General features: G+C 44.3%; 1 protein-coding gene and 1 long non-coding RNA gene across 12 annotated transcripts in view; both read right to left on the reverse strand.

Annotated features, from left to right (window-relative positions):
• Window positions 1-432: 432 nt before the first annotated feature.
• Window positions 433-2595, reverse strand: LOC105901469. 2 transcript variants are annotated; one of them, XR_006152986.1, is made up of 2 exons: window positions 1532-2595; window positions 433-837 (listed from the first exon to the last, which is right to left on the reverse strand). It is a non-coding gene; the product is annotated as an uncharacterized LOC105901469 (long non-coding RNA). The 2 variants fall into 2 exon arrangements; XR_006152985.1 differs by having other exon boundaries at window positions 433-1006.
• Window positions 2596-4236: 1641 nt separating this feature from the next.
• celf3a (cugbp, Elav-like family member 3a) overlaps window positions 4237-17192 on the reverse strand; it is a 34650-nt gene continuing 21694 nt past the window's right edge. For 4 of the 10 annotated variants that reach the window (XM_031586238.2, XM_031586240.2, XM_031586243.2 and 1 more), the window contains 11 exons: window positions 14249-14297; window positions 13122-13250; window positions 11850-11929; window positions 11379-11576; window positions 10915-11083; window positions 9895-10092; window positions 9582-9641; window positions 9290-9451; window positions 8645-8788; window positions 8049-8219; window positions 4237-5420 (listed from right to left, as the gene is read on the reverse strand). In XM_031586238.2, coding sequence (XP_031442098.1) covers window positions 8092-8219; window positions 8645-8788; window positions 9290-9451; window positions 9582-9641; window positions 9895-10092; window positions 10915-11083; window positions 11379-11576; window positions 11850-11929; window positions 13122-13250; window positions 14249-14297 — 1317 coding nt within the window. In that variant the 3' untranslated portion in view covers window positions 4237-5420; window positions 8049-8091. Of the gene's footprint in view, window positions 5421-7064; window positions 7164-8048; window positions 8220-8644; window positions 8789-9289; window positions 9452-9581; window positions 9642-9894; window positions 10093-10914; window positions 11084-11378; window positions 11577-11849; window positions 11930-13121; window positions 13251-14248; window positions 14298-17192 lie in introns of all 10 variants that reach the window. The other 6 variants (XR_004165856.2, XM_031586239.2, XM_012828932.3 and 3 more) reach the window with 6 other exon arrangements.

Raw genomic sequence — 17192 nt, forward strand, 5'->3', positions numbered from 1 at the left:
GTGTCTTACCTGTAGTTTCTTGCAGAAACTAAATTTTTTACTAGATTTACTTGTTTCTATATATGATTACATATTCATTTATCTCCCCTTTTCCCCACATCTGTTCACATTGTTTTGGGTTTTGGCATCTCCGGAATGGAGACAACATGGATTTTGCAACATTTTGGTTTGTCTTATAATCAAATGCAGGTGGTCCATGTAAAGACATTTGTCCCATGTGAGTAAAATGTACATTTTCTACTCCAGCAGCCACCCACTCAGTTTCTGCTTTGTCATCTGTTGCCTCTTACCAGTTTAACAGTGGAACTGCATCAAGTAGGGTATGACAAACAGTTCAGTGGTGTGATTAGCAATGTTTTGCAGTCAGCAGTGTTAGCTAGTATAATTGCTTTGAAAGAGGTGTTCAACAAACGTCTTAACCACAGTTTCTGGTGTTTTTTAATGAAAGATTTTAATCAATATTCCCCTCTGAAACACACACACAATCATGGTTGCCTGCAGAGGGTGAAAAACACTGCACTATGCTCTTCACCCTATAAGCAAACAATGAATGCTCGGGTTTCGGAATGTTCTTCTGTCGCAAAATGTACAGCCTGGAGATGGGGTTTCCACTGGACAGGTTTTAGCCTTTCTTATAGCCAATGACAGCACACAGGCAGAAAGTTTCTTAAGTCGCCTTTAACTACTAGTTATTTTTCAAATATATGGCCTGATTTTTAAACAATACTTCCTTCTCCTTTTTGCAGTTTTACAGGAAACAGCTACAAGACTTATGTCCAGTGATGATGAGTGAAACAGATGAAATGGTGGTCATCATGAAGCCAAGCTGATGGAGGCCTACAAATTCACAAGTGGGGGATGTCAACTAGTAGCACAGAAAGTACCATACTCAAAAAGAACTGTCATTGTGTGGATCATTTCAAGTTGCCCTTCACCCCAAAAAAAGATGAAGTGAAGTTTTACACAGTATTTTTATAAAAAAAAAGTACTATGAGAAGTGATGTCCCTGGAAAATAAAAAGTAATGAAAATATGAACAGAATTGTATTTGTTAATATATATAAACTAATTGTTAGATCTTTTAATAAGTTTAAGTGGATAATTGTAAATGTTTATCTCTGGATTTAACAGCATGTTTATGCCTCAAAGTTCATTTTTGTCACTAGGGGTGCATACATTTTCTTTGTAGGTACAGACAAGAAGGTACAAAAATGTATGTATTATAAAGGTCAATTGCTCGTATCCTGATAGGGTACAGCTGGAGCGACAAAGCACTTTTACCTTTGCCATGCCTGTACTTTGATTTCTTGCAGGCTACCCATATTTGTAAGTTAGACAGAGCTTTTAATGGATAGCTTTAATCAGATCCTATTTTACGCTTAATGGAAATATACATGTAGTCGAACAACTGTCTTGTGCAATCATTTTAAGAATTGTTGTGGTACGACTGTCCTACCTCCAGAGGTCGCAAAACACGCACAGAACACGCACAGAACATGAGACGTCAGAAGGTTAAATGGATGGATCGTTACCTGGCAGAGTGTCAGGGTTGGAGTATTTTGTGGCAAGGGTGCGGTTAAACTATAGGCCTTTTGTCCAAGTGCAGCTTCTTCTCTTAAGAGCGGGCTGTTGTCTGTAGTGAGCAGTGAATCAAGACTCAGAAAGGCCTAAAGTCTGTAAAATATATCTTTTAAAACACAAGAATATGGACAGAGGCATTTTGTTTTAGTGGTGGTGAGGTATTTAAACATAGTTTCACTTCACATTTTTATGGAGAGTTTTATATGAATAAAACAAGTATATTCAAAGTCACCACGCCTTTGGGCACACTGAAGGCAATATAGCCTAGTTAACGTTACCTGAAAAACATGGTTGTCCCAAGATACGGAGCCCCTTGAGCCCCATAGCGACATTCATTATTTGGTGCGCATTTTTTATAATTATAAAAAATATCACATCACGGGAACACACTTGTCAGAGCTTGCAAAATCGTTAGCTCCACGTCCCAGCACAAAGTTTTCCCGTTGGGCTACCAGAATAACACCTTGTCCGACGGTTTATCAGAAATGATCCCTTAAGTGAAATATAATTACCTCCTTTTTGGCTATTTTGACCACCTGTGACCACCGAACGAACGAGTTTTTTTTTATCACGATTGTTTGTCGTTAGGTAGTGTAATCGTACGAAGGTAGTCGGGTTGTGTTTGACGCCCGAGTCCTCTGCAACACCAGTATTCCACGCAAAGTATTGCACCAGAAAAGCTGAAATCAATATGACATGAAGGCTGTAGGCAACAGTTTACGAAAGACATGGCGGAAAGGCAACCTGAGCAGAAGAGAAAAAAAAACTGCAGGATGACATACATCTCTTGTTTGAACGTGTTAATAATTAACATACTGGAACACTAGTCTACACAACGCAGGCGTAGGCTACCCTACCAGTCAGGAAGCGTCCTAGTTTAGCTAATGGAAAGTTAAAAGATCTTATGCTAGATTTAATATTACAGGCCTAGTCTATGGGGCAGAAAGCTAGAGCTAACCAGCATTTAAGTCCGCGAGTGTGAAGTTTAGTCTAACACTGATTAACACAGACTTCCGTCCGAGCCTACACAACATTATTATTATTATTATTATTTATTTCCGTCTCTCTCTGTCATGCCCTGCCAAGGGACAACGGATGAAAACTAACCTAGCTAATTCCGGTGCATTTACATTTTTTGGGAAATGTTTATCAATGTACACTGTCCCTTTTCAAATAAACGCATAAACAAACAGTATCTCCCGCTACAGATTTAACTTTAGCATCTTATCTGATCCGTCATTCCTCATATACAACTATAGCATAACTGATAGCACTCCTAAACTCAGCATAGACACTACTCCTTTTCGTTTAGTACAATATTTAATGGTTATTCAGTTGTAGTAAGTACATCCAATCCGGTTCACATCACTTCAACCGGATAGGTTGACTCTCAAACATACACAGCAAAAACGGTCCTCCCATGTATCATCTTGGTAAAAAGTCAAATGAGAGCGTTACCTAAACCAAATATCTTAAAGTGACAATACACCACAAAGCAGTTCTGCTTATAGGGCAACCAAATGGTCAGGCGCGGCTCTATGAAGAACAGAGGAAGAAGAGCACTCTTTTTAATCACTTTCACGAATATATCTACATTTCACATACCACTACATGGTGGCCTTTTAAAATGGGTTTAGTCTAATTAATTTCGGGCCACCACAACCTGAAGAATGCATGCCCGCATGGCTAAGGACTATTTCATTAACATACTTTTACCTCGCGATTAGTGGTGAATTAACAGTTATAAAACACCATTCTTAACATGCAAGGTGGGACACTTCATAAGAGGACACATCAAATCATTAACATTGTGGTTGAATCAGCCTAGATGACATAATGGCAACCCATTAAGTGCCAATACTCTCGCCACAAATCAGCTGTAGGTTAGTGAGGTGAACAGACAAGGCACCAGCCAAATGGTTGTACTGGGGACAGTTTGTGGACCTTTGATAGACTCAGAGCCAATTAAGCATCACGGTGACCATGCCTGTGTATGCCAATAGGTGCCACAGCCAGTGCAACCCTTCTGTCAGCCGGGTTGCCAGATTAGGCTTACAGGTCATGACTCAGCCAATTTTATTTTATTTTCAGGCTCCCTTTTGGCCCGATCTTTGGCCTGGTGCTTTAGCATCCCTTGCACCCCTTACAGCACCAAGCCTGATAGGTGTTTGGAATATTTTACACCTACAGAAAGTCTTCTTTTCTTTAATGAAGCATGGCATCCTGCTGCGCAGTTTTCCCATCAACCTACTGCCCCCAAAACCCCTTCCAGCAACAGCATCATTTTTACAGGGTTTATTTCCCGTCCAGGTAACGACGAGGCCTGAACCTGCTTAGCTTAAGTGGGTTGCTCAGGGTTACCCTTAGTATTGAGGGCTTAGGGTCACCCCATTCTGAAATATTTAAACATTTGAAGATTTAAAATAATTGGCCAAAGGCTGTAAATGCTGCAATTGTCACCTACTGCCAACACAGTACCTTGGGTCACATCCTGATACCTGGTGTTCAAGGCTCTGAGGCATTCAGACACAGGTCTGCACTTCAGGGATCTGATCCGGTTTAATACCGCAAACACATGTCAAACACACACACACACACACACACACACACACACACACGCATGCTCATATGAACTGAAACACAACAGAGGGCAGAATAATTTTCATATTTTTATTTAGCTTTTTTTTTAATTAACATGTAAAACAGCAATTAAATAAATAGAGAACCATTAGGCTTAATATGTCGTAATCATAACTAGAAATAAAGATTATATTCTAAAAAAAAAGATTGATTCTTTAAATCTCAGATATTTCAGGAACAAATAAATTAATTAAAAGTAAATAAAAAAAGAAAACATCTACCACTTAATGATAAATATTAAATAGAGCAATAATAATAAAATCATAATTATGATATATTCAAAAAATTTGCCCAAATGCTTTTTTTTTTTATTTGATTTTTAAAACATGATATATATACAGTTAGATATTTTCTGATAGGTTTCCCCATCCCAATCACTGTTCTCAACAACTTCCACCAATTGAAAAACTAACTCTACTGCCGACAATATTCAGACACCTGATCTCAACTCCTTTTACCCTCTGCCTCCTGCCCCATCTGTGCACGTGTCTCACACACCCATCCACAAACCAACCCTTCAGGCTGCCAGGATGGGTAGAGTCTACTGTGATACTGCCCACCTGGTTACCCACACTGCTTTGCAGTAGTTGTTAAGGTAAAACAGGAAGTAAAACCCAAAGTCTCTCGAGCCACATCCCCACCTACCCTCCCCCCACCCTTTGCCCGCCCTATATCATAAGTAACTGATATCCTTCCCACCCCCACCCTCATATGATACCCCTCCGTATCTATATACATGTATAACGGACTCTGGCAGTGGTATAATAATGGTATTAATAAAACGCAGTTATGATGCCCACAGCGCCATCTGTGGGAATGAGCGGAGCAGTGCATTTCTATTCCTGTATATGTTTGGGTCTGGCTGGCTCTCTCTCTCTAAGCTTGAGGGGGCCTGCTCACAGGATATGAGTTGGGTTGGCAAGCCCGTCTTAGGCAGAGTTGTGGGTTAGGCTGTGTGCTGTGCTATTGTACTTGTTTGTTTTTTTTATTTTTCATTTACATTTTTTTGACATTACGCTTTAAGGGTAGTGGGTTGGTCCTGTGTTCTTCAGTCGCATTGGGTTCTGAACAGTTGGAGTTTTCTAGTCCTATGCATGAAGCTAGATGGGGTTTGGTTTGCTGAGCAGTTGGTCCCTTGTTTTAAAACAGCAGAGGAGAGACAGACCTCCACACTGAACTCCTCATTTGGTCCTGTTCCTCCTGAGAAAGAGAGAGGATGAGGAAAGAGAGAGAGAGAGATAGAGAGAAAGAGAGGGGATAAGGAAGAGAGAGAGAGTAAAAGATTGAACAGGAGAGAGGGAGAGGAAGCAAATTGAAAACTCAATTAGATACATATCCTTTGAATTTTTTATTTTCCCCATCATGGAACTTGTACAGTGACCCCCACACTTGTTTTGGGAAGGTGCGCAGAGGTAGTTGTGTGGACTGGCTGGTCTCAGACAGTACCGGCTGTTACACTTAACAAAACCATAACAAACAGAAACAGATAGCCTGTTATCTCTGTTATGATCTTCAAGCCTGGCGACTGCAGCACCATCCACTCTGAGCCTCTGTTTGCACCACAAATAAAGGTGTAAGGGTCGCTGTGTGGTTCCAGTGATGCAAGAAATGTGTTTATTTTTTTATGTTGGAAATATGTTTTTAAAATGTCAGTTGTGGGTCAGTGGAGAGAGTGTCTTAAAATGACTCAGAAACCAAAGTGCAGATGCAGATGCGTCAGAGTGTCAAGAGGGTAGAATGCTTCTATTCCAGTGAGCCATCTCAGCGTTACAGTGAGTGAGTGTTTGCGGGCGTGAATGAATGCGTGTATGAGTGTATGCAGACACTTGTTTTGTTTAAAGCCAGGAGCATTTTTTTGGCAGGCAAACAAATCTCCAACATGCACCGTAGGAATTCTGGGTTATAGTTCGTATTTGCAACAACACTATAATTAGCAAATTAAATGGCCTAAATGTAACAGCAATTTGGGTATTTTTTTCCTTTTGGCTCAGTTTCCTAAAAATCCCAGAATTCCTACAAAGGAATGCTGTTCTCTTGTGGGCATAACATGTCACTTATCACCATGACAACCACACACTGTCACCTCAAACCTCGTGTGAGTTTTGAGATATAAGAGGATGAGTCACGCTATCACACAAACAGATGCACACACAGCCAGGACAAATCTCACTCAAGCAAACATTCATACACACAAAAATATACACCCACACACAAACAGGTCACCTTTCATTTTTTTTATCTCTTACTCATGACATCTCATTGGGCAAAAAAAGTATACTGTCTAACACAAACATAAACAAACATACACAAACATACACACAAACACACAAACAGACTTTCACTCGGTCATTTGCACAAAACAGCATACCCACTAGCACAATCTCTCTGATTCAAATACAACCACACGGAAACCCCCACATTCACAGAACTAGTACAGCACCAAACTAAACATGGGAGTGTAGCCAAGAAATATAGTCATGACCAACCAAACACAGAGAACTGATCAAAAACAGTCCAGCCGGAACCAGAGCTTAAGCATATTTCTTAATCTGAGATGGTACTTGTTTGAATAGTTGGTTTAGTGTTATAATGAAAATATTGGCTATGGTATTCATAACCTGCGGGATTTGCAGTATTAATTTTGCTTGGAAGCAGTTTAAGTTATTGATCAGTATTTATAAAACAAAAATAGAAAGTCACAAGGCACCAAACACAAGTTCATGGTCGCCACAGCAACCCGCCATGCATCACTCAGCATGGTGGATTCAGAGGCGCTGGCCTCTATGGCAACCATCACAGGCAAGAGATATCGCCACAGCAACCAACACAGGCCAATCAACTTACAACGCTGTGAGAGGAAGAAGGGGGAATCTTTATTAGTTGCTAGGTAACCGTAGCCATAGCGCCGTGGTCTCCACACCCTGTTTGATTGGACAGGGCAGCCTGGGGGTGTGGCGTGATGGGGCCGCATGTTTGTTTGTTTGTTTTGAGGACACAATCACACAAAAACAATCAAATAAAAAGGTAAAAAAATTAATAAGTCACAGTTTTAATGCTCCTTCAATAAAATTCAGATTATTGTTATTTCAGGGTCAAAATATTGAATGTTTATTTTTAGTTTTGCAAAGCTGCTTTAGGATTTTCACATTGTATTTCTACATAACATTTACGCTGAATGAGTGGCACTTCTCACATTAACAGCTTGTTTCTATTTTCATTTTTGTATTTGAAGTGTGAGTCAACTACAGCCCTGAGAGTGACACATTGCATCAGCGGGTCACACGTGACCTTCACAAAGCTTTGCTGGAGCTTAGCCCTCCGTCCAAAACAGACTGCCAAAAACCACAGGGATGTTTTGACTCACACCCGCCTCACAAAAACAAAATCTTGTGTTACGGGGGCCATACACTGTTTAAACATAATTCATTTTTGACCAGAGACTCATTTTACAATGACCCCCACTGTTGAGAAACCAGAGGACAACTATTACGTATAAAGTATAAAGCATTTGGTTGAAACTGCAGCTGGAGGTACAGAATATTGCTCTGGTTGTTTCCCATATTATTTTTCCCCCTCAAGCCACAGGCTGCAGCCTGGAGGAGACATGGTCCAGCCTTAAACAGCCTCTGTTGGCTTCATCTCCCGACACCATGGGGCAGATCCCTCAAAGCGTCACATCAGATCAGACTACCAGCTCAGTGCTCTCTTAACATCCAGCCGCTATCCCATAATATCCATCCCCTAACAACCCCGCCCTGCAGCACCTTTTGATGTTTCTGCAAAAATCTCCTTCAAACCCCTCATCACGTCCGTCCTGTCAGGGCTCACCTCATTCACCGTTTCCTCCTCCCTTTCTCTCTGTCCGTCACGCTCAGTAGGGCCGGTTGGCGTCTTTGGGTCGTTTGAGCTGCACCTTGAGCCTCTTCATGCCGATCTGGAAGCCGTTCATGGATTGGATGGCAGCCTGGGCACTGGCCGGGTTGTCGAAGCTCACGAAGCCTGTGAGGAGGAGGCAGAGGGGAGGGTGGCTGAGTTATGGCAGATTAGTGTGTCTGCGCTGCACATTATAGTGGCGTCTGGCTTCCTTTGAGGTCTTGGCGTCTGACTCTACTGTCTTTTACTCGCTGACTCTCACTCTCACTCTCTCTTTTTCTTTCATAAATGCTGTTTTTTTTATTCTATCTTAATTCACGTGGTCTCCTTTTATCTAAACCCTTAAGCTCCACACATTCCGATGTATGCACTGTTTTATACAAATGGAAGATAAATTGAACTTTGAACTTTGTTCTGTCCTCATTCTGTCTTCACTCTCGTGAGTCATTCTGACTCACTTTCTAAGATGCTCCTTCACTCCCCCTCCCCCAACTCTGTTTCTCTTTCAGTCTAGATATCTGACTCAGGCTGAATGGGTGGGCTTGGCTCACCAAAGCACTTGCTCTGGTTGGTGGCGCGGTCCACGAACACCTTGGCCGAGATGACGTTGCCAAAAGGCAGAAACATCTGCAGCATCTCAGAGTCAGTGAACTCCTGAGGCAGGTGATAGATGAAGATATTACAACCCTCTGGACCTGAGGAAGGGAGGCAGAAAAGGAAATGTGTTGAGAGAGCGAGAGAGAGGAAGAAGGTGAAAGACAAACAGAAAGAAAGAACGCACACAGTGAAGATGAGAGTGAGAGAGAGAGAGACAGAGAGAAAGAGAGAGAAAGAGAGATAGATAGAGAGAGAGAGGGAAATAAAGAGAGAGAGAGAGAAAGAGAGAGAATGAGAGAGAAAGAGAGAAAGAGAGAGAGAGAGAGAAAGAGAGAATGAGATGATCTGAGATTTTAGTGGAGCCTAATCCACTCCCAGTCTTTTCTCCATAAATGCCACCAGTTCGAACTAATGAGGCATAAAGCAAGACAGTGACCTCTAGCATTTAAGCTTTACAGCAGACATAAACAAAGAGAAAAATCACAGACTTCAGATCTAATGCTGAATCATCCTTTTCATAAAATTACTGTGGGGAGGAATGGAGCGTTCTCCCTCTCAGACAGAACACAGACTATGTAAAAGTGGGGTGGGGATCGTACTCAGATAAGAAGTTGCTGTGAGTGGGGTCTGCCTGGACAGGTAGTAACCATGATTACCCTCACGCTGCTGCAGTTGCTGCTGCTGTTGTGGTTGCTGGGCGACGAGGGTGGGCTGGTGGGGGAACGGCTGTCCGACCAATCCGTATGCAGCGGGGTACGTGGCTGCAGGACAGGGGGGGGACAATGAAGGCAAGGAGACATCAGATGTGATTAGAAATGCACGGTCATGCTGAGGCTACACTGCTGGTAGAGCTAGAGGGAGGGGATGACAGAGGAGGGGGAGGAAGCCTACCAGTGTAGTGCTGCATGCCAGCGTAGGCCTGCTGGAGGGGGTCCAGCACAGGGCTCGGAGCTGATGGAGGGAGAAGAGAATAAACAAATAAAGAATGAATAGATGAGAATGGACCAGTCAACACTGGAGGTAAAGAGAGTTGCAGACAGGCTAGCCTTGCGTTTATGAGGGGTTGTGAGTACTGAATCTTTCGATATGTAATGAGAGAGAGACAAGGTTCTACGCTTGGAAATTGGTCATTAGGTCCTAATACAGTTTTAACCTGCAGGACAGGGAGTTTCTGTGACACTCATAGTGAGGGCAGAGCTCTGACCTTGGTATGGATGCACCCCATTGGTGTAGAGCGACTCAGTGGCTGACTGCCCATTGGGCGGTGCAGGAGGGTAGCTATTGACTGTGAGTGGAGGAGGCATGGCCGAGACGGCCGTAGCTGCAATGGTTGGAGGCGTGCTGGTACCTGCACACATGGCGGAGAAATACTGCAGGTCATTCACCTCACAGCCACATGATCCTGTCATGAGAGATAAAGCACTACAGGCATATTATCCCAGGACAATTTCCAATAAACGGTCAGTCCTGTTTTTTTTGGCATATCCAGATTGTATCCAGATTGTCTGGACAGCAAAAAAAAACAAATCGGATCCAAACCAGAGGCGGTTTGAAATGCGATTCCAAAACAGATTACTACAGACGCGTCTCAGTCCGGCCGCTCTTGCCGCTCAAATCGGAAGCTTTTTTTGGGTTACTTGCAACGCGACACACAACATCAAATCTAGAGTGATGGAAGTGCTGGAATTCATGCTACTACTAGCAGAGCGCCAAATAACTTACTAGCGCCTACGCTGTTACCACAGCAACCCATGCACATTGGTGCAGGTTGGTGATGTCTGGACACACAAATCCAATCTGATTACTTGCACATAACAGTCCATCTTAATCGATCACATTTAAGAAAACAAATCTGATTTTCCTGCAGTCTGAACATAGCCATACTGCCTCAGATCACGAGCCGAGCAAAGCCTTTTATGGAGACACAGTCCTCCCATCTGGAAGTTATAACGTGGTGGTCATGCACAAGAGGATTCTCAGGACATTACTCCTCCTATATACCTCTGTCCTCAATCCTATTCTCTTCATGTTTTTCTCCATGTGTACAGTCTGTTTGGTCTTTATTTCTCTATTTCTGATTTCTCTATTGTTATTATGGTATGATTGTTTCCAATTTGTTTGCAGAGTGTCCATGATTTTGGAAAAGGGGTTTAAGATATGAGGAGTGTTATGGCTATTTACTACTGTGTTCCATCAACACCTCTGCACCATGTTGGCATGTTACCTGAGGAAGGAGTGATTGACGCGAGTGGCGTGCCAAGTGGCGTGCCGATAGGTGTGGCGATGATGCTGTTGGGATTGAGGGCCGCCAGCTGCTGCATCTGCAAAGAGGCAACCGTTGCCACGGGAGACAAGTACGCCGACTGGGCCACCAGAGCTTGCTGCTGGACCAACTGAGAAGAGAGAGAAAAAAAAGAGGGATGAAATGAATACCTGAGAACAATACTACAGACTACGACAGCAGTACAACCAGTTCATATTTGCTCATGTAAATGCATTGAAAATTCTGTGGATTCACGTGTGAATCCATGGCAACGTATGTTGCCCGTAGGCACATTGCCTGCACCTGTCTGGTGCATATGACATGCATATGTGTGTGTGTGGGTGTGTGAGTTGTGCAGACCTCATGCATGTTAAGAGTGTGTATGTGTGTGTGTTTGTGTGTGTGTGTGTTGCGCTGTTACTTACGGCTTGTGCGTAGGCGTTGTTGCTCACGGCCTGAGTGTAGGCATTGTTGCTCACGGCCTGAGTGTAGGCGTTGTAGGCCCCGAGGTGGAGGCTCATGGGGCTGATGACCCCCAGCTGGGAGGCCACCTGCTGCATGCGGCGGATGCCTCGCTCCTTCTCCGTGTCAGCAAACTTCACCACCAGACTGGATGAGGCACCCTGAGGGAGGCGACAGCAGTACGAGAGTGTGAGAATGTAAGGCAAACCACAAGAGAGTGTGTGTTTCTGTATATGTGTGTGTGTGTGTGTGTGTGCGTGTGACTGAGAAGTCTCACAACTGTTGTTCAGATGGTTGACTGTGTATATGATTACCCAAGGATACCCTTGTAGATGAGTACTACAGACTGTAGGAGAGTGTGTGTGTGTGTGAGAGAGACAGATAGATCTATTCTATGGCGAGAGGGAGAGAGAGAGAGAGAGAGCGTAACTAACCGGTAGAGTTCGGCTCCCGTGCAATGAGCTAATGGCTGCCTGGGCTTCGGCGTTGTTCTGGTACTTCACAAATGCACAGCCTGCAACACACAGACAGACACACAGAGGAAGCATTCACATCATTACTGTGTGCCTGATAAAACCATTCACATAAACGCACCACTGCTGAAGCACTCACAGTAATATCATCCACCATGCAAAATACAGACCAGCATCCCAGACAATCCCCAAGGCATATGCATGCACACACACACACACAATACATTCAATCTGCCCAGCGTTCACCCCCTTTCTCCATATCCATTAACATAAGCCACTCCTCCTCCACTCCTCATTATCCCCGCCCACACAATGGCTACACACACAGCTAGCCCCGCCCACACGATGGCAGTGTGCCACGGGTTCTGACGAGCTGGCCGGCCTCCAGACGGGAAAGAAACCCCGTTCAGCACTGTTTGTACTGATAGGGGGGCCTGGGATGAGATTACGTGGCAGGCTGCCCAGATGGGGATTAAGCCGTGGCTCTGGACTAAATGGAACCTCTCTGCAGACAGAGAGAGAGAGAGAGAGAGAGAGAGAGAGAGAGAGAGAGAGAGAGAGAGAGAGAGAGAGAGAGTCCCAGTGCTATGACAGAGCTATTCAGTCAAAAATTGGGCTTAATCCTGTACGCCAAGGATGCTGGTGTAGAGTGCTTTTGTTCCCTGTGAGTGAGAGTGTGTGAGCCTCTGTGTGTGTGTGTGTGTGTGTGTGTGTGTGTGTGTGTGTGAGAGTGAGTGAGTGAGTATTAGTGTGGGTTGTATTACTGGTTGGTAAGTGTGTCGGGGGATGGGAGGTTTCTGGCTTCTGTGTGTGTGTGAGAGTCAAGGGTGTGCGGTTGTGGTGTGTGAATGGGTGAGCACAGACGTGAAATGTGTGTTGGCAGGGTTTGAACCCTGTGAGTGGGTGTGTCAGGGATGAGTGCTTGTGGTCTGAGAGTGTTTTCTGGCAGAAGAGAGAGAAAGAGGGAGAGAGACAGGGAAAGAGGAAAAGAGCTAGAGACAGAGAGACAGAGATTAAGTGTGTGTGTGGGCGCACACGTGTGTATGTGCATATATGTGTGTGTGTGTTTTCATCAGGTTCAGTAGAGTACTAGAGAGAGCGAAAAAAGGGACCAACAAAGCAGAGCGAGAGATTAACCAGTCTGTCTGTGTGTGTGTGTGTGTGTGTGTGTGTGTGTGTGTGTGAGCGAGAGAGCGAGCGTGCGTGTTTGCATCAGGTGTAGTAGAGCGCTACCTTTGCTGGTACCGTCAGGGCCCCGGAGCACGGTGCACTCCTCTATGCTGCCAAAGGCCTCAAACATCTTCTTCACGTCAGTGTCCGTCTGCTGCTTTCCCAGCATCCCCACAAACAACTTCCTGTCTTCTGGAGGAAAAGGTGGCGCCAGAGGGTCAAAGGGGGAGATGGAGAGACGGAGAGACGCAGACAGACGGATAGACAGACAGACAGGAGACAAAAAAAGAGGGAGGGAGAAATCCAGAGAAAAGGGGAGAGGGAAGCTCAAAGACATGGGGTGAAGAGGTAAGGTAAAATGATAGAAAAAGAAAAATAGAAGCATTCATGAAAAAGACATGGAACGTGAGAGAAGGTATACGTAATAGAGACAAGCACAGATATTAAACAAAAAAACAGAACAAACACATTCAATGACACGACACAACATGAACACCTTGACAATGAGACAGTCTGTGACGAGACACAATGGCCATGCAATAAATCCCCTCCCCTGCCACCAGAGGGCGATGGTGGCCTATAATGGTGTTCCTGTCTTGCAGAAGACATTAGATGCTGGGCCTGGCATTGCTGATTTCCAGCTTTGGATATGAGCCAACAGGTGTGGACTCGCTCTCATTCGCTCTGAATCTCTTATTTTTCTGCATGTGCTGTCTATGTCTATGGCATGTGTGTGTCTGTAGCCATGGAGACTAGTGTATATCTGATTGAGAACATTTACGTTTCGTGTGCATAGTTAATAGCTTTGTACAGCTTCATGTTATCATATCCTTATTAAACATTTGAAAGCAAATATTATTTGGATGAATGCACAACAGTACATTATAAGATCAGAGTATATAGCATATTGACATCTATTGTGTATTTGGTTGTCTGTATTTGAATGTATGGAATGTAAAGAGACTGAAAATGCGCAAATATATGTATGAGTTTCAGCCAGTACCCTAGTCAATCTACAATACAGTGGGAGTTCTTGCAATGGATGCAGCACCAGAGCTGACCGTGCTCTGTGTGTTGTAGAGTATATATGTATAGTATATAGTATAGTATATATGTGTAAACATGTACTAAGAGGAAATGGTGTAACTACAGAGAAACAGAGTGCCAGTGTGGGGCTGTGCTGTTCTTACCTCCTCTCCCCTCACTGTCAGCAGGCTTCACCTGGATGGGCCGGTTCATCTGCAACACACACAACAGAAACACATGTTTAGGCAAACACCACCGTGCATGGCTGTTCTTGTTTGTGTGTGTGTGTGTGTGTGTGTGTGTGTGTGTGTGTGTTGCCTCTTCAGAGGTGCTTCATGCACTTCTTTTCTTTTGACCCTTTTCCAAAGCGTCACGTATCATCTTTCTCTTATTTCTACCTCTTTCTCTTTCTCCCCCCATCACTCGCTCACACACACACACGCACGCACGCACACACACATTTAATCCTGGCCTCTTCTGCTCCCTCCCTGGCATCAGGATGGGTACCAGGAAAAGCACACACCCACGTGGGTCTGGGTGATGGGATTAAGAGCGCTCGCTGGCTAATCTGGATTACACAGCCGCGCTGGATTAACATGGTGAGAGATTCAGAGGCCCGCAAGAGGGGAAAAGAGAAAGAGAGAGAGGAAAAAAGAGAGGAGAGTCAGCCCAGAAGAGAGGGAACGAAGGATGAGAAAAGAAGAGATCTCAAATGCACTTTGAGACAACTGAGAAAACTCAGCCATATCTTATTTATGCTTTGATTTAACATATTTATGATATATTTTATATAACATTTTCCAATGCACTGAGACTTCTTAAATATACAAGCATATATGCAAGTGTGTGGGTGTGTAACCCAACCAAAATGCAATACCCCCAAAAAATACACTGTGAACCAGAAAGGAAGAGAGGAGCAGAGGAAATGAGAAAAGGAGGGAAGAGAGGAGAAAGAAGAGAATTGATATGCACAGAGAGCAAGCAATGGGAGAGTAATGAATATGTGCAGAGAGAGAGAGAGAGAGAGATGATACTTATTGTGAGAAGAAAGGAGAGGTAATGGTAGGCAGGGTGAGTAAAGGGAGGACAGAGAAGAGGAGTGAGCAAAGGAGAGGATCGGAAGAATGGAGAGAGAGAAAAAAGAGGAAAGTGAGGGATGAAGAGAGAGAGAGGAAGGAGGGAGGGAGAGAGAAGGGGTGGCTGGCAGAGACTTAATGAAGGTCTTAATTATGGAGGCGCTGACATTTGAGCTGACGGCTGATCCATTCACTCTGATCAGCACCGATCACTTGCTCGGACACACTATTGATCAAATACTCGCGTGGTCACCCTCTCAACAACGGACGAATACACACGCAACCATACACGCTCACACACTCTCACCCAAACACACTGCAAGGGATCTTCCGTCTGCAAATCGACTAGGAGTGTCTTATTGACACGAGTGACTCCTCAGCGACTGTATAGATTGAGTACGTCTGACAGTGTTGGGCCTGAGGGTCACTTCTCATATGTCTCATACATCATATGTCTCATACGTATGGTTGAGGGATGTCTGCAGGGGCTTTTCTGCCCGTATGAGTCATTATGCTCTATAGGTCACCTTGGGCACACAGCGTCTACTTAGGGGAGGGGAGAGTGGTTGCCATCTTGTTTATTTTGAAGAAGGGGGGGGAAAACAAATAAATAAACTTGAGGCTGAGGGACCATGGAATGGGTAGATAACAACATAGCGCCACTGGAGCCTTGGCCCACTTCCCTTAATCCTCCCCTTAAACATACAGCTGACCCCTGCTGCTAGAGGTATATCATCAGCTCAAACTGGCACAAGACTGTGTGTATGTGTGTGTGTGTGTGTGTGTGTGTGTGTGTGTGTATGTGTGTGAGAGAGTGTCTTTCTCTTTAAGATATCAAATATAGTACATATAGAGTTGTTTTTATGGACATCATGGAAAAAGATGAAATAACAGACAGAGTTATACAGTGATTGAGAACGAGGTTGTCAAAGATGGAGCAGGACATTGAGGGAAGGAGAGACAGGGATGGAGAGATTGGAGATGGGATGAAAAGAGGGGAGAGATAGATAGAGAACTGTAAAAAGACAGGGCACAAAAGAGAAGAGAGCGAGCACAAAGCCATCAGAACTGTGCCACTTCAGGTCGGCACGGCAACCAGCCTTACGCAGACCTGCCTTGCCGCCGCAGTCGCCATGGCAACGCCATGACTAGAGCTCCCCAGCAGGTAAACAAGGTTGCCCCGGACGACAAGGAGAGGCGGAGGAAAGAGAGAGGGGGGGAGAGAGGGGGAGAGAGAGCGATAGGGAGGAGGTGAAAGGATAAACAAATGGAGAGGATGGCGTGAGGAGTGTTCAGGTGAAGGGCGAGGGAGAGTACAGGAGGAGGAGGAGAGAGGGGCAGAGGAAAGAACACGTACAAAAGCAGAATGACAATGAACAGGTGATTATGAAACCATGAGATGACAGCGGAGGAGGAGAGACAGCAAGAGAGCGAGAGAGAGAGAAAAAGCTATAAGATGCACACAGCAAGAGAAACAGAAGAACATGCTTAACATGTCTTTATAGATGTAAATATTATTACACAAATCCTAAGAGCAGCTGAGCTGAGAGAAAAATTACTACTCAAATCAAAATGGGACCTGTTGGTTTGGCTCCCTACGGTGCAAGATATTTCCAACACACATGCTAACACACACACACACACACACAAACCTTATTCACCACAGATGTACACAGACATTCAACGCATGTATACAAACACCATCAATATCTATCTGTCTTTGGCACACAACCTCGGATGCAAGCACACACACACACACACATTTAATCGGTCCCTGTTCTACGGAGGAGGATTTCAGAGGGATTATGGGATATTAAATCCATAGATTATTCAATCAAATCACATTCTCTCCCCACTTCCCCACCCCCGCCCTAACACTTAACCCACTGCCTTGACCGCTAAACACACAATCATCATACTTATCACCACTATGCACACACACACGTTAACACACATACCATTCACTGCTCATGAACTCACTGCCCACACCCTCAAGAAATAAACAGGGTGCTTGCATATCAAACACAGATCA

The sequence above is a fragment of the Clupea harengus genome, chromosome 19, assembly GCF_900700415.2.
Source record: "Clupea harengus chromosome 19, Ch_v2.0.2, whole genome shotgun sequence".
NCBI lineage: Eukaryota > Metazoa > Chordata > Actinopteri > Clupeiformes > Clupeidae > Clupea > Clupea harengus.